At 36.9% G+C, this 24743-nt stretch overlaps 1 protein-coding gene across 1 annotated transcript; it reads right to left on the reverse strand.

The window, feature by feature from the left end:
• Positions 1-8683: 8683 nt before the first annotated feature.
• LOC145783579 (uncharacterized) lies at positions 8684-24400 on the reverse strand. The gene is made up of 3 exons (XM_082595476.1): positions 22739-24400; positions 12613-13402; positions 8684-10983 (listed from the first exon to the last, which is right to left on the reverse strand). Exons 1-3 carry the CDS (start codon positions 24398-24400, stop codon positions 9641-9643), a joined length of 3795 nt encoding a protein of 1264 aa, XP_082451602.1. The 3' UTR covers positions 8684-9640.
• Positions 24401-24743: the final 343 nt, after the last annotated feature.

A 24743-nucleotide genomic window follows, 5' to 3' on the forward strand; every position in this document is an offset into this window, starting at 1 on the left:
TCATTGGATCACCAAGTCAACATAGTTGAAATTGATGTGTACATGAGGGATCTAACGTCTCAATTTTGCAATAGATTTCAAGATTTTCAACATTTTGGTTCAGTATTTTCATTTCTCATCAAGCCCGAGAGCAGCGAAGACTTGAACTTATCTGCATTTGAATGGTTGGACATCGAAGACTTCCAGATGCAGCTGATCGATTTTAAAGCATCCATATTGTGGACATCAAAATACGTCGCATTGTGGAAATCGCTGGAAACGATTGAAAACAAAGAAACAAGCATTTCGTCGTGCTGGGAATCTTTGCCGGAGAAATTTAGCTGTCCCGAGAAGATTTCAATAGCTTTGCTATCTGCATTTGGCTCCACTTATTTGTGTGAACAAATATTTTCGCACATGAATTTTATTCTCAGTCCACATCGCAGCCGACTTACGGAAGATCATTCGGAAGCATGTGTTCTACTTAAAGTGTCCAAATATAATCCTAATACTACAGAGCTAAGCAAGAAAAAGCAAGGACAAGGATCTTATTAAAAAGTGACTCTCATGACTGCATTCGATGTTTTCCAATAAAGTTAATAAAACAAATTTGTTTCTTGTCTGTTAACTCAGTCAACTTTACTGTTTAATTTTAACATCAGATAGTTTCCAGTACAAAACCAAACATACAAAAATGTTTGGCACGCGAGTTGTTGATATTTTGATATTATTCATAAACTGGCATACTGCATACGAAAGGTTGCCGACCCCTGGACTACGTCATTTATATTGTTACAGTTCCAAATTGTGTTTTCCGGAGCATTTTGCTTCAAACAAAACTAGATTATAATCAGCGAAACGCAGGTTGCAGCTTTTAATTCCCGTATTTTTACACGTTTTGAGGAATCATTCTGGAAAGGAAAGGTGTTTTGAAAATAGGAACCGCACGTTGCAAAACAGTGGACCGAAAGTTTTTCTTTGTTGAGCATGCAGTGTATTCGATGCAGAAATTGGCGGTTATGGATATGACTGAAAGCGGTAGGCCTACCACAAAAAACATGGCTCTCATCACTTTTTAGTTGCTACATTATTTTAAATTATAGTTGCTACATTATTACTTGTAGTTGTTACATTATTTTAAATTGTTTAAACGATGTAAAATTGCAAAAAGAAATAAACCAAGGCTTCTATTGTATTGATGGGCTATAATAACCAAATGGTTATCCTGCAATATACTTACATATACACTATACAGTCTTCTAGCTTAGGCCAAATGTCAAGAAAAATGAGTAAAAAATATAACGAGGCCCGATAAGACTCGCGAATGGCGAAATGCGGCCTGTGGCTGCAAAACTTTGGGCAACCTTGTTCTACAAAGTTGAAAAGACACAAACACTGTTTCACTGCGGTACAAAAGTTGATCTCGTAACTAAATCAGCCATTTTATGAAGAGTAGCTTTGCATGCAAATGCTTTCTCAAGATTTGTTTGAAAATGTCTTTACATCAATATAGCCCTTCTTTTGGCTTTTAGCGTTAGTGCCGTGCAGAGGGGATCCTATCCATTTTCATTTTGATCCATCCATTTTCGCTCCTAAACCTGATTTTGCATTTTTCTGTGTTATTTTCCCGTCGCCTTATTAATGCTCTTGCAACGTGTTTTAAGGCCCTTCATATGTTTTGAAATTTTCTGTACTTTTTTCATGTTCTGTCCCATCATTACTCCTGCTCCTGCTATGTTTTTTCATGCCTCGTGTGAAATTTCTCCTATCACTCATCGTCCTTAAGATCAGATGATACTGTATAGTTCTTATCGCTTAGAGCCACCTGCCCTGTTATGTCTGAAGTCTGTAAAAATTTCTGTGCACTTGACTAGCCTATGTATTTCTGCCCCTCCCATTTCCCGATGAAGGTTTTGTCAGAAGTTAGACTCCGCCCGCTTTCTAGTAGGGGTGTCTTAGGCAGGGCCGTAGCAACAAAGAACGTAGCCCCCTCCGAACATAAGTCCGGGGCTCCTTACAAAGCAGAAATTGGAATGTGGTATTTATTTTACACTACATGCGTGGTTCATATTATGTAAACACAGTTCCGCTAATCAGTGAAGCTAACGCTTTGGTTAGCGGATTGGCATTTTCGCTAATACTTAGAAATTTAGCGGACTTGTTAGCGAAAGTAATTTCATTGAAAATTCGCAGATTTCTTTGCTGAAAGCTAACTTTTACGTTAGCTGCGCCCACCACTGTGTATACATAGGTCTACAGTGACAGTGTGTACATGTATTCCATAATTACAAAAAGCGCTTCTTTCGAGCCTTGTTCTGCGCAAATTATTTAATCAATGCGTCATAGTCCAGGGATCTGGCAATCTTGTCAAGAGCAGAAAGCCTGTCATCTGTCATGGTTGAACGCAGGATATTCTTGATCATTCATTCTGCTGAAGGTCCTTTCAACGCTGGTGACAGTAACTGGTGTGGTCAAGAATCCTGATGCAAATGCAAAGATTCGGATATATCTCCTGAAGGCTGTTCTTGCATAATGTAGGCTACGTTAAAAAATTGCTTGCGGTGACAAGTCCTCCCTCTTTCTCGATGACATAAATAAAGCAATTCAATTCCAATATTAGTTCGTTGGCATCAATGTCTCTCATTTTTCTTTTAAATTTTTTGCAGTGATTCTCCAGTTCATTTTCTCTGGGACACTTCTTCAGGAAGCGCGAAGAAATGGAAGATATGGCCTGATCAGTCAAAACAAGAAAAAATTGCGATGTGAATTTTTTTTTTCAGCAACTGCTGCTCACCAACTGGTTTGTACACCGGCTGAAGTAGAAGCGAAGAGCAATGAAAGGTCAATTGTTACGCAATAACTCCAATGATGACAGATTTTGTTTTGTATTGATTCTTTGATGGATAAAGCTTCAATAATTTTCTACTCCCTCTTTCACGGTGTTGTTAGCTCTTATCACAGCAAGTAGAAGGCAGATCACGATTGAAAGAACTTTGTAGCACATACCGCAGAATTGGCTTGTTTTAGCTTGTTGGTGGTCTTCCTGCTTATGCCAACTCAAAATCCCCAAAATTTGGAGACGAGCCAAAGTAGTCGCGATCCCTAAGCCTCATAAGCCACAAGAGGATCCGAAGAGCTATCGACCTATATCTCTTCTCTGTATCCCTTTTAAAATCTTCGAACGTCTTATCTACACTAGAGTCGAACCAATTATAGACCCACTCTTGCCCCGGGAACAAGCTGGTTTTCGACGTGGAAGATCTACTGTAGACCAAGTCACTCTCATGACTCAAGACATCGAAGACTGCTTTGAGGCAAAGAAGAAGGCTGGTGCTGTATTCCTTGACCTCACAGCCGCATACGACACCGTATGGCACCAAGGCCTCACCTGCAAACTCCTCCGCCTGCTCCCGGACAGGCATATGGTCCGCATGATCATGGAGCTTGTTTACAACAGAAGCTTTACCCTCACCACCGGAAGTGGTAAACCAAGCAGGTTACGACGCCTTAAGAATGGCGTACCTCAGGGATCTGTCCTGGCCCCCCTTCTGTTTAACATCTACATTCACGACTTGCCAATCACGGTATCCGCAAAGTACGCCTACGCCGATGATTTGGCCATTTTACACTTGTCGAATCAATGGGATACATTAGAAGAGACTCTAAACCAGGACATGTCGACACTTTCGGCATACCTCCAGAGATGGAGACTGAAGCTCAGCGAAACCAAAACAGTGACGACAGCCTTCCACTTAAACAACCGGGAAGCGAAGCGTGAGCTCAAGATCAACACCGATGGAAAAACCCTGCCCTTTTGCCCAAACCCTAAATATCTAGGGGTAGTCCTGGACAGGTCGCTCACTTACCGTCAACATTTGGAGTCACTACGCAAAAAGATCTCAACACGCACAGCTTTGCTAAGGCGTCTGGCCGGCTCAGGTTGGGGAGCCGGAGTCGATACCCTGCGCATTGCCACCATCGCGCTAGTTCACGCTCCAGCAGAATACTGTGCACCTGTCTGGAGCCGCAGTGCCCACTGCCATCAAATCGACACTGCCATAAATGACGCCTTGCGTATCGTGACAGGATGCCTGCGACCTACACCATCGGAAAATCTCCCTGTCCTTGCAGGCATCCAACCAGCTGAGCTTCGTCGCGAAGAAGCTATCCTGTCTCTTTCTCGTCGCGCTACGAACCCCAACCACTTGCTCTACTCAAGTCTCTATGAGTCTGTGAACGAGAAACCTCAGCGACTGAAATCGAGACACCCATTTGTACGTGCCGCACAACTGCTGATGAAAACCGCTGAAGACCAATCCATCAGTGCGGCTACCTGGGCGGACCACCAATGGAGCTCGGAGTGGAAGAAGAACTCCTCAAGACTCCAAAGTTTCATCTCCGACACCAGCAACCACCCAACCGGAATGCATTTGCCAAGGAAGGCCTGGGTGCGACTCAACCGCCTGCGTACTGGCGTCGGACTATTCCGCTCCAACATGCACAAATGGGGAATGGCTCCATCCGCGATTTGTGAGTGTGGCATGGAGGAACAAACCGTAGACCACACGATTTGTAATTGCGCCATCTACCATGCACCAAATCGTGTGCGTGGTCTGCGTGAACTGGATAACAAATCAATTGAATGGCTGCTCGACACCTGCCCAAACATCTAAGTTAGACCGCGTCGCCGCCACTGCCCAAGGGTGGTAAAAGGCAGAGCCCCTCGACCCTTGGAGTGGCGAAGAAGGTTCAAACGAAGAAGAAGAAGAAGGTGGTCTTTGAAAAGTTCTTTAAATTTGATAAATATTTTCGCACAGTCGCAGCACAGCGGTCAGTGACGGATTTACCTATGGCGCCTCAGCGCCCCCTAAGATTCCAATTTATTTTTTATGTCTGCATGCAAATTTCCTTTCTATACTTTAACTCGTAAATTTCCATTTTACTAACGTAAAACAATGCGTGATGTTTAGTCTCGGCAAGCAGACCTACTAGCCGCTGATAACCGCTGATAACGGTACAAGAGACAATAGACATTATATAAAATACTGACAACTAATAAAGAAACTTTTTTTAACTCAAGTTTAAATAATATAATGCATGGTAGGGATCCAGATTTTATGGCAGTTTAGGCAGAGAGATAGGATGAAATGCCATACATCAACCTTTTGGACAGTAAAGCTGGATCTGGTCTTGAACACATCTCTGCTAAACGTATTTTATTCAAAACATGTAGGCCTTATTGGCTATATTGGCATCATTCAAAACATGTCAAAACAAAACATGTCGTAGGATCACTGGGATTGTGATATTTTAAAGTGCATCTTATCTTTCTAAAATATCTATGGACAAAATATTTAGGGGAGAGTGGGGCTAGTCGGAAAGATTTTTTTTAAAATTGAAAGTTAAAACAATTGGTGCATAACCTGACAACGTGAAGTAGCTTAAATTATCATCTATGGTGTCCTCTATCATACAACCAAAAATAAGTATTGAGTCAATTCAGCTTTTAATGAAAATTTAAAATAAACAAACATACAATTGATTTTTCAACTAACCCCATGCCTGGGGTTAGTTGAAAAACGTCAGTTTAATGCCCACTAATGAACTGGATACTCTTTTTTCAACTAACAAACATTTACATGGGGTTGTAAGCAAATATGTTTACCTGCATTAAAATCAAAATGCAATGAATTCTACACCTAATCATCGTAAAACCATTTTTTTAATAAACGCATTGTTAAAACTTGTGATGCCGTATATATAACACTTTCCAAGTTATTCAAATTAAAATTTTACAATGTATGTCTGCTTAAAACAAATACATTGGAGCTTATATTACTTATTATCATACCACGACGATATACTCGTATCGTACTACATAGTTATACCGTTATCAAACCACTTTCCAACTAACCCCACCCACTATTTTCCAACTAGCCCCATTAGCATATGACAAACTATTTTCCTAAAATATTCAAGCATGGCGCATTGGACTAAAATTTGTTTATGTCTTAGTGTTATTGAACACCTACAGATGACACACACCAAAAAACTTCTGCCTATCTTTAACGATATCGACGCATAAGATGTTTTTTAATACGCCAAAAATTTTACTTCGAAAGTAAGAAAATAGAAAATTGTCAGTCAAACAAGTATACCTTGACTCAACAAATCGAAACTAACATGGATTATGTGTTTTTATAAACTACTTCACATGTTGGCAGTAAATATTTAAAAAAGTTATCGAGAGTTAAAAAAATGATCATTTTTCAACTAACCCCGCCTTCCAACTAACCCCACTCTCCCCTACTGTAATTGCTAATTATTTCAAAATTTAAAAATGCATTGCGGGCCACACCAAAAGTCCTCGCGGGCCGCGTGTTTGAGACCCTTGGCCTAAAGTTTCAGTGGAAAATACCTAAATTATCATTCCACGTTCGTTATTGCTTTTAATTGCCACGAGCGGCATTATGGCATTGCCTCCACTTTACAACTGATTGTCACTTGTGGTGTTGATTTGTGATGCGGGAATGATTGGTAGCCTACCTGACTTAGATAAGCATATTGATAAAAACGCAAAACAATTTCCCAAGCCATTTGCAGCGAGGTTGTTCTATGCTTCTTTGGCGGCCCCTAAAATGTTGCCCTAAATCCGCCACTGACAGCGGTTAGGATCATTCGGCGACGCCCAAACATTTTAGGGGCCCTCAATCCTTGCGGAACCACCTCCGGTCGGAGGGTGCGGAGGGCGCTTGCTACGCCTCTGTCTGTAGGATTCCAACATACACTCCATTCATGTGTTATCAATGTTTCAAATTAGCCTACCATCATTTATTATTCAGCTGGTCGCGTGATCAACTAGTTTAATTGATTTTACGATAGGGCTACCATATGTCCTCTTTTAAGAGGATTTGTCCTTTTGTTTGAAGAAAAATAAATTGTCCTCCGAGGACACCCAAAAATGCTCAAATGTCCTCTTTTTTACATTTTCAGTTTTCTTGCTCATATTTTCATCAGGATTTCATTGTTATGTGACTTTTTCGCAATTTCCAACCATTTCTGTAGGCTACCAATGCAACATTCTGATTTATAGATTTTCAAAAAAACATTTACGTACTATTTGATCTGCTGTTCTAAACAATCTTAGACGTTCATTGAAAAATACTACATTGCTTTGCGATAGTCTTAAAAGCCAAATAATGGTCAGCGATGAGTGCGAGTGGAACTGCAAATCCACTTGTGAGAAAATTTCCTCATTTAAGGAGATCCATGGATCACTGGGAGATCTGATCAACCAATTTATGAAAATGAAAAATTGGACAAAGTAAAAAAAATTGTAAAAATCAAAAAATGTGTAAATCACAAATAAATAAAACATTAAAAAACGCAAAACTTGCAAAAGAGTTTGATATATTTACATTTTATATAAAGTCATATTTATATAAAGCTATATTTACATATAGCCTACTACATAATTTTTCATTCAGGCATGTTTTAAACCTTTCAAGGTTTTGCCACCTTTTTCCCGTTCGTTAACGTGCTGGTAGGTTTATATCGATTTTTGTAGTTAGTATCTTTTTCGTCCCGGACGCGTTAATGACGAAAAATAAAATGATTGATTGATTTTAAGGTTCTCAAACTTTTACAATAAATTATTATTTTACCCAGATCTATTTTGTAGGCTATTGATTCAGCGCTTGTAAATGTTGCTGTTACCAACTAGTTTGGCTAATTTGTCAAGTGAAGCAAATCGAAAAAATAGTCCAAAGTGCACTATGCATGTCATACAGCCTATTTCAAAATGAATCGTGGCATGGATGCTTACAACTTATGTGGGTGCAAATGTAAAATGACTAGCCATAGTTTGACAAATTTTGACTTCATTGAAAATTTTGACTTTATTTTTAATTTTGACTTTATTTTGACCTATAAACTTCTTAGAAACAGTCCTCTAGGTGCTGAAAGCAACTTTATTCTTTGATTCGTGGATAAACGAGGTCCTAAAAAATTTTGACTTTATTGACTTTTGCGGGCCCTACTAATGACTTTAATCTGTGATGCAGCCACAATGGTACAAGGAAAGAAACAGCTGTTTAGTTGAGTCTGTCCTTAGCATCTGATTAACAGCTGTATTCACACTCGCAGGCGTAACCGGCAGCAGGAAACACGCGGCCTCGCCACGTTTGTCCATGACTGGCTGAGCTGGTCCTTGGTTGATCAATCCCAAGCTCAATCGGAGATCGAGTCGCTTTGTGTAGATGTAGAAGGCTACAACATTGTCAATGTCTACCAGTGGCGCGGAAACTACTTTTCTCTAGGGGGGGCTGAAGCAGCCGCAGTGTTGTCAGCTTCTCGGGGGCTTCGCCCCCCAGATCCCCCTTATGTGGGGCGGGGCCAACAAATTAAAAGCGGCAACAACAAAGCTGCTGTTCAGGAAATGAAAACGAACAAATTAGAAAGTGGAAAGGATGGTTTGTGGAAATGAGCTTTCACACGCTTCCGAAGATTGATTTTCGCTCAGATGTTTTCTCTATGAACTGTGTCATGAGTTCTTTGGCATCGACAGTGTTTTGGTGGACATGCATCAACGCAAGATGAGTAAGTATTTTTTGTGTCATTAAGCTTCTCAACCACGTTTTTCGGGCGTCTAGAGCAGAAAAAGCACGTTCTGATGATGCAGCTCAAACCGAGAGGCAAAGGCAGAGCTGCACGAATTTTCGAGTTTCTTTGAAAAGGTCTTGTGTTTGAGGGTGTAGTTGCGATAGTATCTCAGCAACCTTTTGAACGGAGTTCGCGGTTTTTCCACATAACATCGCCGCCCCTGTGTATGTCCCTACTTGTAATTTGGACTTTGTTTTCAAAACTGTTTTTAGTTGATTTCTGGTATAACGTGTTTTTAAGATATTTACATATTTGTTGTTAGGCTTTCACAATTAGCTTTTGTTTAAAACATCGCTGCAGTGCACGACAAGCATTGTAAAAATATGAAATGGCAATTTGCAATTTTTTTAACTAAGACAATCTAAAGTAAACTTTGGATTAATTTATAGGTTTATAGATATCATTAAATACCTAAAATAATAAACTGCACATATGTTCGTTCAAAACATGATGTACCAGAGAGAATTGAGAGAAGATTGAAATGAGCAAGAAATATTTATCTAAGAAAGGATATTTCTGAAAATAAGTGGATCAGTGTTATTTATAAGAATAATATGTTACAATAATAAAATTTTTTATTGATAACAATAACCAGTTGACTAATAATAATAGTAGTTAAAATAATAACAGTAACCTAATATTGTTTACGTTAAAAACTTGCAAAAAGCAAGGCTGCCAGTTGCCAAAAAACTAGAGGATTTCAAGACAAAACAAACGCAAAATATTTGCATGACAGGATTACCAGTTGCAACGGAAAGGCAAATGTGTTTGTCTTGTAAACACGTCGGCCTGCACGTCACTAATCAAGGGTTGATGAAACCAATTTAAAAACCTTAATTTCATGGGTTAAGTAACACAATTCAACAAACTCAATGTCAACTATAACTTCAAATTGGTGAACATCCACCAGATATGAAGCCTGTTCATAAATTTATCGTCTCTGTTGTTTCTTTTTTTCAGTGCACAATTATCAAAGAGTCCACAAATAAACAATAACAAACTAAACATCAACAACAAATCGAACGTTGTTAAATTCACGAACACTAGCTTCGATTTCCCAAACATTCCTCTCTGGATCATAAACCTCCACAGCATCTGATCTTCCTCCAGCGACGTATATTTTCCCATGTAAAACACAAGCTCCATGACGCCATCTTGCATAATGCATCTCTGTAACATTACACCAAGTTCGGTTCCGTGGATCAAACCGTTCGACTGATTTGAGTTTTCCATTATTGTAGTTGAACCCTCCTATTGCGTATATTTGACCATTGAGGACAACACCTGCTAGACCTTGTCTTGCAACTTTCATTGAAGGAACAATATTCCAACCACCTTGGCGAGGATCGTGATGTTCAACTGAGTTTAATGCATGACCTTTGTTCCAACCACCGAATGCATATATTCCTCCGCTGGTAGAAACCAAAGCAAAGTGAGAACGTCCTTCATTCATGTCATCAATCCTGTTCCATTTGTTCTCCTCAATGTTATAACATTCTCCAGATCGTAGACCACCCCACCCACCACAAGTGTAAATGCAATCACCGAAAACAACAGAAGCATCAAATCCTCTCCATACTTTTGTGGAAGCTAATTCCTTCCAACCTGGCACCTGGTCGTCCAAGTCTAATCTTTCCACTACGTTGGTATTATCACCACATATGAGGTAAACGTTTCCTTTGTGACTCACCCCTGATCCACTGCTGTGATCAAGTAAAGTGTTTGGCAGATTACTTGTTTCTTTCTTTATGACGTCATATTTCCATACTTGCTTTCCAGCGAATGCAATAGAATAGTTTTTTGCTTTATGTTGCTCAACAATAGCTTGATTGTTTTGTTGAGCTCGAACTCGGGAAAGAATTGATTGAAAACACATTTTGATGCATTCGAGACAATTCATGATCAATTCTTCTTGGCTGACAACATCACGCAAGAAACTTCCAGATAACTTTTCAAGTTTCAATGAACTGAAAAGCTCAGTCAAGTGTTGCTTACGTGCATCGACGTCATGTTTGATCCATTCAATCATTCCATGGAAACCAATTTCCTCAGATGTCACTTGTTTATCTTTCATTTCAAATATTTCTTTAATGTCTTCAAATCTGAGTTCGAAAAACTCTTTTCCCTTGATTAGATTTTCAAAGTTGTTTGCCATGAAAAGACCCGTTTTATGATCTTTGATTAAACTTTCAAAGTTGTTTGCAATCACAAAATCTGCTTCTTCTACAAGTTTGTCAAGATTATACAACTTTGAGTATGATCGAACATGTAGACAGTTTGTTGCATCAACTTTCTCAAGTAAAAGCTCCTTCAAGTGAGGATTCGCCAAGTCATTTGCTGCTTCTAGTGAGTTGTACACATTCTCACTTGTGATTGTGATGTCACAAGTGCAAGAGATAAGTTGTCGACGCTTTTTGTTGAAAAGATTGTAAAGTTGATTTTCTTATAACTCCACAAAGCTATGTCCTCATTAACATTTAGTAAAAAAGAAAGCAATAAATCTGCATACAAAAGCAATTTATATGAAAAAAAAACACATAAAGCAATGTTTAAGATAAAAACGTTTGCCAAAAAAGATTGCATAAAATGAACGAATAATGAACGCATGATATGAACGAATAATGAACGCATGGTATTTAGGTGATGTCTCATAACCTCTGTTCTGTTTCCTCGATGTTATTGAGGATGAAAAGTTGTACAAGGATCCTTCATGTAAGATATAACCGAACGATTAAAGATAATAAGTGAATGGAATCACCCAGGTCCACAACTTGTTTCATTTATTGGTTTGGTTTTTAAATCTTTATCCTCGTACTGACAAAGCTGACAATGCTATTCTAATGTTATTCAATGTTATTCTGACAATGTTGTTCTAGACAATGATATGTTATTCCTGGTACTTTCGCATACTTGACGCAGGGCCGGTTACCGAGATTGACAGAGTGAAGTTTTCCGATTGTTGAAGTGTTGTTGCCAAGGAATTATTCCATTCACTAGGTGCCGCTGAATGGACAGCAGTCCTGAAATGCGTTGCTCAAGCACACACCCCGAGAGTCGAACCAGCGCCGCGTGATCTTGAGCCGGGCGCTCAAACACTGAGCTAACGGAGCGGACCATTCATTGACAAAGCTTTCGCCGCTATAAAGGCGGCTTTTTCAGTATCTAATAACACCATGTATGCACGAAAATTTTTGTGTGTTTGATTCTTCAGTATTTTTCTTCTTTAGTAGACTATCTTTTATTGAAATAGATAATCTTATTTAATAATAAATAATATTTGCATAAGATACTGAAGAAGCCGCCTTCAGGGTGGCGAAAGCTTTATCAATAAATTATACAACTTTTCGAACCTGACTGATTATATTCACTTGTTGTAGTATAGTTTGTTTAGTAAAAAACATTACATAATAACAGCGTATTATAAGCAAGACCGCTAAAAGAATAATTTAGGCCAAGTAGCCTACAAATGAGATCTTCGGGCTCAAAACAAATCACTTGTAAGAAAGACACATTCAAAGAACGCTTTGGCTTTTAGGTCTCTTGGAAAGTCACGGGATCTAAAATCATCCCGGTTCTCGCTTCAACAGTTCTCCCTAAACCCTTTGTTAACGTTACTGGTTACAAGCAGTGAATCAACATAAAAAGCTGCATCATCCGGGTGAGAAGTGAATACGTCACGCGTCCTGTGGGCTGAGCGGCGTACGAATCGCGAACTAAGGGCTAAAAGTCGTAACGCAAATATACGTACATTCAATGAATGATGAAAACTTTCGTGACCTGGATCTCACGCTTCTTTAAGATTATCAATGTTGCCAGTCAAACCAAGTACTTGTACATCAAATCAACTTAATGTCACAAGTTACAATCGTCACCTAATAACTTCTTGAAATCAATCAGTGCTGATCGTCAAGCCAAACGATTGTACACCTCTGGTCGGTCGTGCATTATCGTTGTGGACTGCTGGTCATGCACCAATTGCATATATTCCTCCGCTGGTAGAAACCAAGGCAGAGCGAAAACGTCCTTTATTCATGTCATCATTCCTGTACCATTTGTTCGCAGCAATGTTATAACATTCTCCAGATCGTAGACCATCCCATTCCTTCCACCCACCCCAATTGTAAATGCGATCATCGAAAACAACAGAAGCACCATCTTCTCTCTTTCTATTTGTAGAAGCTAATTCCTTCCAACCTGACGCCTGGTTGTCCAAGTCTAATCTTTCCATTGCATCAGTATTCCTTCCACTTATGAGGTAAACATTTCCTTTGTGCTTCACCCCTGATCCTCTGCTGTGATCAAACAAAGTGTTTGGCAGTTTACTTGTTTCTTTCTTTGTGACGTCATATTTCCATACTTGCTCTCCATCAAATGCAAAGGAATAGTTTTTTGCTTTATGTTGTTCAACAATGGCATGATTGTTTTGTAGAGCTCGAATTCGGGAAAGAATTAATTGAAAACACATTTTGATGCATTCGAGACAATTCATGATCAATTCTTCTTGGCTGACAACATTTTGCAAGAAACTTCCAGATAACTTTTCGAGTTTCAATAAACTGAAAAGCTCAGTCAAGTGTTGCTGACGTGCATCGACGTCATGTTTGATCCATTCAATCATTCCATGGAAAACAACTTCCTCAGACGTCACCTGTTTATCTTTCACTTCAAATATTTCTTTGATGTCATCAAACTTGAGTTTGTAAAACTCTTTTTCCTTGATTAGGCTTTCAAAATTGTTTGCCATGAAAAAAATTTGCTTTTTCTACAAGTTTGTCAAAATCATACAACTTTGAGTATGATCGAATATGTAGACAGTTTGTTGCATCAACTTTCTCAAGTAAAAACTCTTTCAAGTGAGGATTCGCCAAGTCATTTGCTGCTTCTATTAAGTTGTACACATTCTCGCTTGTTATTGTGATGTCACAAGTGCAAGAGTTAAGTTGTGGATGCTTTTTGTTGAAAAGATTGTAAAGTTGATTTTCTTATAACTCCACAAAGCTATGTCCTCATTAACATTTAGTAAAAAAGAAAGCAATAAATCTGCATACAAAAACAATATATATGAAAAAAAATACATAAAGCAATGTGATAAAAATATTTGCATAATATTAATGTCCAAGTGATGTCTCTCAACCTTAACTCTGGTTCCTCGATGTATTGAGGATGAAAAGTTGTACAAGGATCTTTCGTTTAGGATGCAACCAAACAATTAAACATAATAAGTGAATAAAATCAACCAGGTTCGAAAACTTGTTCAATTCATTAACGAACCTTAACAAAATTTTGCAAAAGTTTTACAATTTAGTAGCACGAAAATTTTTATGCATTGTGTTAGATTCTTCAGTATTTTTCTTTGGTATTTTTTATTGAAATAGATAATAATATTTAATAAAATTCAATAACAAGTAATATTTGATTAAAATACTGAAGGAGCCGCCTTAGCGGTGGCGATAGCTTTATCAATAATTTATACAAGTTTCTGAACCTGATTGATTTTATTCACTTGTTGTAGTATATATATATATATAGTTTGTTTAGTGAAAAACATTACATAACAATAACGAATTATAAGCAAGATCGCTAAAAGAATAATTTAGGTACAAACAGTTCAACCTAAACAAACAACAACAGTTCTCCCTAAACCCTTTGTTAACGTTACTGGTTACAAGCAGTGAATCAACATAAAAAGCTGCATCATCCGGGTGAGAAGTGAATACGTCACGCGTCCTGTGGGCTGAGCGGCGTACGAATCGCGAACTTAGGGCTAAAAGTCGTAACGCAAATATACGAATATTCAATGAATGATGAAAACTTTCGTGACCTGGATCTCACGCTTCTTTAAGATTATCAATGTTGCCAGTCAAACCAAGTACTTGTACATCAAATCAACTTAGTGTCACAAGTTACAATCGTCACCTAATAACTTTTTGAAATCAATCAGTGCTGATCGTCAAGCCAAACGATTGTACACCTCTGGTCAGTCGTGCATTATCGTTGTGGACTGCTGGTCAGCAAAGCATTGGCCTAACTAACACCATTATACTTAAGTGCAACCGTGCATGAAGTTGCACGACATAAAAAGTCTTTGAATTAAAGGATTGTCATTTAACGAGGGACAAAATCTATTTTAAAAGATTGTTGCCACTCAGTGCAAAGAATGAGAAATTTTTAGATTCAGCCAACTACAAAAAGAAAAGAAAAAATACAATTATTAACGTACAATCAAAACAATTTCAACTTCATAAAAAAGTAAAACTCTTATACAGAATTTGTTTTAACTACCGAGTTGCCAAGTAGGCCTAGTTGGCTGCTTTTATTATGTCACTGATTTGTCTTTTTAATACAATTTTAGCCCTTTTTATATGTTAGCCCTTTTCAAGTAACGAAAAATAACTGATTTTACATCTACATTGAAAATAAATAAATGCATTTTGTTTTTCAATTCATTGTGTTATTCATTTTAGTTATTTATTATATTTTAGTTATTAGATCAGTTTATTTATTTTCAATGTAGATGTTATTGTAAAATCAGTTATTTTTCGTTATTTGAGAAGGGCTAACTTGAGTATGGACGAAAACGTTCGTAGTCTATAAGTTTATGTTCACTCTAATTGTATTATGTTAAATGCCGTTTGTTCTATGATTTATCTTTTCTTGAAGAACTGTGGAAAAGCATTGTTGGCATCGAGTCGTTTTTCTTGTGGCGTCACAAAGCTATAGGCTATCCTCATTAACATTAAAGGCATACTAAATGAAAATTTCAAACCGGAATTAAGCATTCAAATAAGTAAACTGAACATTCAAGAATACATTTCAAAAACAATTACCGAAAAAAAATTGTTTTCAATGGCGCTGGCAAGGCCCAAAGTCCAGTGTTTCATTTATTTTCATTATTTTCAAAATGACCAAAACGTGCAAACACTGCTCGAGAATACGTAATAAAAGACAGCAATAACAAAAGCCACGTTACCACATCTGATGTTTTGAGCAAACTGTCTGCTGTTTTGATGTTGAAATGTGCTGTTTTGATGTACATACATACATAGCCTACAGTCAAATCACCCGCAGTAACAATTATTGCGTGATCGGTTGATTGCGAGTCTTTTGTTACGTAAGACTGTACAGTCGCACGCTTTGTTGCTCAGGCCCAATCTCGTTTTGAAAGCTCTGACAAAAGCACGCGCGCAATGGTGGTCAGACCGCAATGGGGCAAAATTTTATTGAAAATCGTTTTATGGTAGCATGTTAAACAGAAAGAACGTGGAAAATCGCCAAGTCAGGTTTTTCCTTTAGTATCCCTTTAAGTAGGAGGATTATTCTTTGTGAAATCATCCAGGATTTTTCCACTTTATCACCCATAGTCACAAATTTTCATAAAGATTTATACAGTTGTAGAGCTCAGTTTTCTGAGCAAAATAGTGCAAATTTGAGAAAAATTGGGTCAGTACTTTTCAAGTTATGGTTCTTTGAAGTGGAGAATTTCTGTGATCACTCAAGCATGAAATTAATAAAATCGAAATACGTTGAAAATTATTACAACAGAGTTTCCAACTTTTAAGTATGGGCATTAATCAACGTGTTGCAAATGCATCATAATTTTGTTTACAACTTTCAAGTAACTTTGGTCACGCTTGAGTGATTTACCAGATACTTTTCCAAGTCTACATTAATGCAACCACTCATCCGTGCCGCAAATTTGATCGATTATAAAAAATGATTATATTTGGAATTTTTCGAGTAAGATATCATATGAAAGGTTTTAAAATATTCTGTTCAATGGTAAAAAAAAGCAATGTTTATTTGAGCTTATCATACCACAATAAGTAAACACGTAATTACAACATATTTAAGGGTTATTTATATGTTTTCAACGTGGAAATAAGATATACCAAAGCAGGGTAATCAATTTACGGTGGCAAAAATAAATTAATTATCTTTAAATTCAATAAAATTATCTTGACAGCACGATCAGTTACGGTTGTAAGACAAGACAAATAATTTCCTGAATATATTCTTGCTTTCAATGTTGTTTATGGTATTGTATGCTTGTTCACTATTGGTGAAATGACTTACTTTTTGGTAAAACATAAATATAGCTATTGTGGCATGTTTTAAAACCGTTATATCAACACATGCATTGCTAAGATATTATAATTTATTTAGATCAGACTGAAAGGTCCTTGCTCGTAACATAACACCCAAAACAAAACAGAATATCAGGAACTACATTATAATATCCCCCTAAAGAAACAATGCTCTTGTAGCCTATTAGAAATAAGACAATCCGACGTCATTTCAAAGTAAATTTGTCAACCAACATTAATTCTGAAAGCTTGCATGGACAAAAGAAATTGTAAAAGACATTTGAAAAGTGCTTCATCTAAAGTCAAAAGAATTTATTTTATTTGACTGTACCTGCTGTTACGTGACGCGGTAACTTACAGGGCCAATGGAAGTAGGCTGCAAGAATGATGGCATCAAAGTTATCAAAAGTCATCAAATTTCAAGCAAAAATCAACACAATGCAAATGGAATGTAAATTTTTTAAACAGATTTCGAGCACTTTGTATGTATGTTTACGTCATCTTTATATATATTTAAAACGATAGTTTCAGACCAACAAGTTGCGAAAATGTAAGCAATATAGATCTTGAATGACTTCAAAACTCCTGGTTTCACTAAAAAACTAATAATCTTTTGATGTTAGCCTACTAGCGCTGACAAGCGCTCTTTGGATTGAAATTACTTGATCTAAAAAAAATACACGAAAATAAGGACTACCGTATTCAAAGTAACAACTTATAGACTTCTAGCGATTAAGCTCAGCAATTCCGCATGTAGACAAATTTAACCCTTTTTCCTGTGACGTATTTTGGCCAGTTGACTTGCGGACGGGGGGGTCGGTTCGACATTATCACTTTGAGCTCGTGTAACTCAAAAACTACGCAAGATAGATCAATCAAATTTTCACATGGTGTAGATAATTTATCTGACAAAATAACATCGAAACTCTTTTGCAATTTGTTTAACAGCGCAACTTGAAAAATCAAATAACTTGATGGTTGGTCATATATTTTTATTTGACTTGAGAAATTGCTTCGTAATTAACTTATAATTGAATGTGACGGGTTAATTCTATTGTGTAGATTTTAATCTCTTACGCGGAGACGTCGTCCACGCTTCAATGAAATCGTAATTGGCGTCCGACTCGCGTTTGCTTGTTGTTTTGCCAGAGGCATTGTAAAAAAATTTGCTTTGTTTCAACATTTGCAGAGAATGAGACAAAATTACCGCAAAAAAACTATTTCAAGTTCTTTTTGAGCCACATGTTTATAGTCTACACTTTTTCAAACGTACTGTCATTACTTGATATTGGAACTAACTCAAGCAAATTTTTTTTACATTCACACTGTCGAATTTGGTTATGCATGATCAAGAAACTGTTTGTATCTCACAGCACATCTCAGGAAGCTATGTATTCGTTTTTAACATTATTTCAACGTCTAAAGAGGTTGAATCGATGTAAAAAGTGTCTGATTTGCTGTCTGGGTAGCGGTTGAATATAGAAAAGTAAGGTAGCCTGTGGTGTCACGTGGTATTTGAACAACAACCTATCCAAAGGTAGTGACTTGCTTCGATAGAAGCTTGTTCCATTTTAGGCCATCATGCACTCCAAAAACAAAGAGCGTCTAAAACTCCTGACCGATAAACTATGTCACGATACATTCCAAAGTGATATGTTTTAATACTTACCAACAATGATCACTGTGAATGAAACAATTTTGCAAACAGTTGTGATAAAATGTAGTGATAATAATCGTTTAGTCAAATCGTGTTGGTAGGCTATAGAAGAGGTCGTTTGCCAAATGGAACTCCCATTCTGCGTGACAAACTCAAAGTCGTGGCATAACGATACGAAAAATAGAAAAAAAATATTTTTCAGGCCGAGTGCTATTGTCGTAAAAAAACAAAAAATCACTAAAGTGTTGACTTTTACCTTGGGCAAAATTGAAGGTTATTGATATTTTAAAAATGCACGTTTGTGTCAAAATGATGGAAGTGTTTTTTTCATGTTGTTAACTAGATTTGCAAAATAACGTTTTCTATATTTTTTTTCTAATTTGTTGGACATGCATTTTGTGTCAAGTTATTTATTACGCATTAGAAGATTTCTTTCTGTTCAAATTTTGATATAGCACTTTAGATGCAGTTTGCGGTTGATGGCGTTACTGCAAAAGCCATCTTTTGTAATTGACACAGATCCAAAAACAAATGACGCATAAACTACTGCTGGCTGATAGACCACGTCACAATACATCATAATGATGTTTTTCCGAACCGAAGACCCAGAAAACCTATTTTGTCGTATATTAGTTTAAACGTCTGCAGACGTTGAACCAATGACAAAAAGTGATTTGCTGATTTGAAACAAAGTGATTGCTGTTTCCAATGTGCAAACATTTTGATAAAAAGTAATCAAGTCTAGGCCACAGCTTTCTGGTCCATTTAGGCTACTATGGTCAATCAACTCATGTTGCAAATAACTTGTTTTGTGTAAAGTCTTGCTTGTGAAAAAATCAAAGTAAAAACACAAAAATGAAGTAAGCTATATTTACAAAGTATTATATTCTTGAATGAACCATAGTTTTAAAAAAAATAGTTTGAACAGGTTTCATCTGATAGAAACTATAATTGATATCATCGCGAAGGATCAAATAGCTGCGAAAATCACTTCAAGCAATTCTTAGGGGTGATTTTCATTATGCAAACCAAGGTGAACCTCAATATACATATTTTTATGCCAAACGATAAAAATCGTTCTTTCTTTTTTTCAAGGACAAGGAAAACGATCCGTATAAAATATAATTCAATTCAACATATTTTCCTTATTTTGTCAGATATGCATTTTGTGTAACAATGCTTTAGAAAAATTGCTGAGTATCGTATAGCGTTTGAGATGCAGTCAGAGAATGCAACTCTATGGTTGCTGGCGTTATTACAAAAGCCAATCTTTTGTCACGGAAATGTATTCGAAAACAAAAAGGCACAAAAGCGCTGACTGATAGATTACGTTACGATACGTTACAAAAACGAGGCATTGATTTCAGATTCTTTCAACCCAACAAACAACTTTGCTCCAAATGACACAAACGTCCAAATTTATGGGGAAAAAGATATAGGCCTACACCGTTTTGTGAAAATAAGCTTTTGAAAACCAACATTTGAATGAAAAGTTTGAAGTTATTGAGTTGGTCCTAATAGTGTTTCTGCTGAGATATATCAAAACTTTTCAACCTCGTATAAAAAAATAATTTTGTAGTCTCTCAAGCAACTGCAAAATTACCATTTAGGTAAAGATTCAGTGATGATACAATATGCACAATGCTTGTCAAAGCACAGTAATTTAGCTGCGCGTGTTTTTCCACAAAAGCCAAGCAGTTTACATAGTCTGTGTCAAGTTCTTTTCAGTATCCATCAATCTCTCGTTTTCATAAAACATTTTCACAACATCCATAAATATTCATGTGAATATAAGTGTACAGGTACATGCAAAAGTTTATTGGCTGGTCAAGAACGCACTGCTTGCTTTCCAACAAGAAATCAAGAAACTTACCACATCAGTCTGTTTGTTTTATGAGATAAAAAGTTTTGTCAAGAATTTTCCTACTGCTTCTTGTTATAAGTTAGAAACAAAATGTATTCGCCATAGAAAAACAATGTAAAATGACATTTTTTTGAGCATAGCTTATCGGATGCTCTCTGATAATTTCAAAGCAACTCAGATGTAATTAAAAGATTAATCAAAGAAACTCAAAACTCGAGTTTGCAAACAAAAGGCGGAATCATTACGGTTGAATGCTTTACAACAAAACCAAATCATGAGATATCTGCGTCGCAGTTCCACGCACGGCGGCGCTCAGTAATCCTATTAATCCGTATAATTTGAAAACAAAAGGGCTAGCTAGTAGCTAGCTAAAATATCAGAGTATGTTATGAAAATCATGCCCTATCTCTAAAACTATAGACAATAGCAACGTCATTTAAAGCGGAATAAATACTTGAATAATTTTTAGGAAAAGTCAAGAAATTTCAAAGCTGTGGATCGCGTAGTTCTTTAATGATATTGCTTTGAAAAGTACCAAGTCCCCACCGACCCCCCTCCCCCCCCACAGGAAATAGGGTTAAAGCTTGCACGTTGAAATAGCTTGTGTAGGATGCTACAAGCTTGCGCCTTCTTCGTGCACAAATTCAGACGCTCAAGTGACGTAACTGTTGGGACGAGTACGATAGGATAAAAGCAGCAAATGAAATTACCTGGGTTTGTAAATCACCTACTTATACAAACATATAAGATATATAGGTCTACTAACAGCGCATTAAAATAGAAAGTGAAGGTTTCACAATGATGCAGAAGCAATTGATGAAAATGTTTTGTCCAAATACTTTCTGTCAATAAATAGTCAAATTAATTGATATGAATTAAGCTGATAATTGTACAGCAATGAAGTAAGTCACAAAACAACATAGCAGAAGATACTTAATCGTTTCCATTGATGACAAATTTCTCTCATGTAAACTCTTCGAGAAAGTGGTGCTGTCTCATCGTTTTTGCATGGGCATTCCATGGCACTTTTTTCCATGTCCAGTAACGTTGACAGGTGGGTCCAAGGGTAGGCCTACTTTTAGATACGGGATTATTTTAGGGAGCATAAGAACGAACACAGCGTATTTTTTGGAGTTCTATTGTTTTCTTCATAAAGTTCTTGTTTGGAGGGGCCCGAGGTCCTCACCCGTACTAGGCCCAATTTGTTCTATACACGGCCCTGAGTATACAACACATGGTCGCTGGGGATCCAACATGTTGAAAAGAAGAAGCCGGACAACTTAGATGCATGAAACCAGGGTCGTATAGTCAGGGGGAGGCAAACTGCTCCCCTTCCCGAACTATTTTAAATAAACATTTCAACCTCTGTTACCGCATCTTTTGACAGAGTTTTGCTATTGATTTAGGCTGAAACTACTCTCATGCTCAGAACAGGCCCGGATTTAGGGGGGGCAAAGGGTGCAGGTGCTCCGGGCCCCCCTTTTGAAGGCCCCCCAACGTGGAAAAAGTGTGATTTTGTGTTGTTTTTTTTCCTTTCAGGCTTTGAAGTTCCTGCGCAGTGCAGTGCAGTGCAAAATGGAGTTCAAATTTTTTTGCACGGGGCCCCCCGATCTAAAAGTGCCCCGGGCCCCCATCAGCTAAATCCGGCCCTGTCTCAGAATGCGAAATTTTAATATAATTTTTACTATTGAAAATTTATTTGAAATTGAAAATATTGAAATTTATTTTTACTATTGAAAAGAGTATTTTAAAACCTTTTACACAATCCTTGCTTTTATATGATATCTTAGTCGAAAAATTCCCAATTTAGCCATTTTTGATAATAATCGGTTAAAGTTGCTTCACGGATGACTGGGATGAGTGGTTACATAAACGTATACTTGGAAAAGTATCTGGTAAATCACTCAAGCGTGACCAAAGTTGCTTGAAAGTTATAACTTATATGCATTAGCAAAAAAATCAAAATTTTAAAAATCATATTTTAACATGTTTTTTACTCCCAGGTGACACAATAGGTTTTCAATAGGTGATCTTCCCCAGGATAGGTTTTAACAAGAATAGAAAAAACGAAGACAATTAGACCCATAAAATTTCAACCACTTGTTAACAGTCTGGAACGTTTTTTAACTTTTTGTCATTTTTAGTGCTTCTTCAACTTCAACCTGCATTTTACTTGCTGATGAAACTTGTGTTGCTGATGAAAGTTGTCTTCTTTTCGGCAACGAAAGTTTGGTAGGTATAGATTACTCCTATAGATTAGTGCATCTTGGTGTTTTAAACAAAAAAGATATTTCTGAGTTTTTCTGACAGTGCTTTTTGGAATAAAAGATAACTTTGAAACACATGCAAAAGTTGTAGCCTCTTCAAGTTTTACCAATTTGTGATAAATGAGATGGAAACATGGGTTACCACAAATCTATCAAATACTAACAAAGAAAATAATAAAGAATGAATCATGACAAACTAAAACTACTAATGAGTGACAAAACGAACAGATTTGAATTCTGGGATATTTGCAACAACTTCCCAAATATTCCTTTCTGGATCGTAAACCTCCACAGCATCAGATCCTCCTCCAGCGACGTATATTTTCCCATTTAAAACACAAGCTCCATGATAGGATCTTGCATAATTCATCTCTGCAACCTTGCACCAAGTTTGGTTCCATGGATCAAACCGTTCGACTGATTTCAATTTCTCATGACTGTATCTTCCGATTGCAACTGATTTCGACTGATTTGAATTTGATTTCGATTTGATTTCGACTGATTTGAATTTTCGATGGTTGTATCCTCCTATTGCGTATATTTGATCATTGAGAACAACACCTGCTAGACCAAACCTTTCAACTTTCATTGAAGGAACAATATTCCAACCACCTTGGCGAGGATCGTGATGTTCAACTGAGTTTAATGGACCATTGTTCCAACCACCAATTGCATATATTCCTCCGCTGGTAGAAACCAAGGCAAAATAGGAACGTTCTTTATTCATGTCATCAATCCTGTTCCATTTGTTCTCATCAATGTTATAACATTCTCCAGATTGTAGACTACTCCTCCCACCACAATTGTAAATGCGACCATCGAAAACAACAGAAGCACCAACTCCTCTCCTTACATTTGTAGAAGCTAATTTTTTCCAACCTGATGCCTGGTCGTCCAAGTCCAATCTTTCCACTACATTGCTATACTCTCCACTTATTGCGTAAACTTTTCTTTTATGACTAACAACCGAACCACTGTAGTGATCAAACAATGTGTTTGGCAGATTACTCTTTGCTTTCTTTATGACGTCATATTTCCACACTTCCTCTCCAGCAAATGCAATAAACCATTTTTCTGCTTTCTGTCCTTCAACAATAATTTGATTATTTTGTTGAGCAAGAAATTGGAAAAGTGTTGATTGAAAACACATTTTGATGCATTCGAGACAATTCATAATCAATTCTTCTTGGCTGACAAAATCTTGCAAGAAACCCCAGGATAAATTTTCAAGTTTCAATGAACTGAAAAGTTCAATCAAGTGTTGCTGACGTGCATCGACGTCATGTTTGATCCATTTAATCATTCCATGGAAAACAATTTCCGCAGACGTCACCTGTTTATCTTTCACTTCAAATATTTCTTTGATGTCATCAAATTTAAGTTCGTAAAACGCTTCTTCCTTGATTAGACTTTCAAAGTTGTTTGCAATCACAAAATTTGCTTCTTCTACAAGTTTGTCAAGATTATACAGCTTTGCATATGCTCGAATATGTAGACAGTTTGATACATCAATTTCCTCAAGTAAAAACTCCACACAAAATTCTTTCAAATGAGGAATCCCCATGTAGTTAGCTGCTTCTAATAACTCAAACACGTTTTCACTTGTGATTGTGATGTCACAAGTGTAAATGAAGTTTAAAACAGCTTCAAGTGTTTCTTCAGTCACTCCTTGGACATTTCCTTTTCTTTCATACTTTTCTCGCATTTCCACAGAAAACATTTTTGATAAAAATGTTGAAAACACTCCAAGGATACATTTGTGTCCAGCGAAGTCATTAGATCCAGCAGTTAAAGTGACATCACAATAGTTTTTCATTTTGATTCTGTCATTGTTCAACATTGACAAAATTTCTAAAGCGTGATTACTTTTATAGTTTTTAGATTTCATTGTAATTTCAATCAATTACCGTATATGCCTGTAAACATACAAATATCCAATTGGTCATGGACACTGCATACAGGGTTTTAAACCAGATTTCAAGTTTACTTTGCATGCTTAGCAATTTTTATTCAAGCAAAATTTATTTTTTAAACATTCACAATTGATGAAACTGGTTAAACAACTAGTCAAACCCAACTAGTTAACATTTAACAATAAACACAGCTAGAACGATCATTTTGACCGTTTCGATTTTTAATCACTTATATCTGCTTAGGTAACTGTTGCAGCATTGAAATTTTCTGACATTTCCAAAGTCTTGGTCAATCTTTGGCTTGTAAATTTTTATTAC

The sequence above is a fragment of the Aplidium turbinatum genome, chromosome 14, assembly GCF_918807975.1.
Source record: "Aplidium turbinatum chromosome 14, kaAplTurb1.1, whole genome shotgun sequence".
NCBI lineage: Eukaryota > Metazoa > Chordata > Ascidiacea > Aplousobranchia > Polyclinidae > Aplidium > Aplidium turbinatum.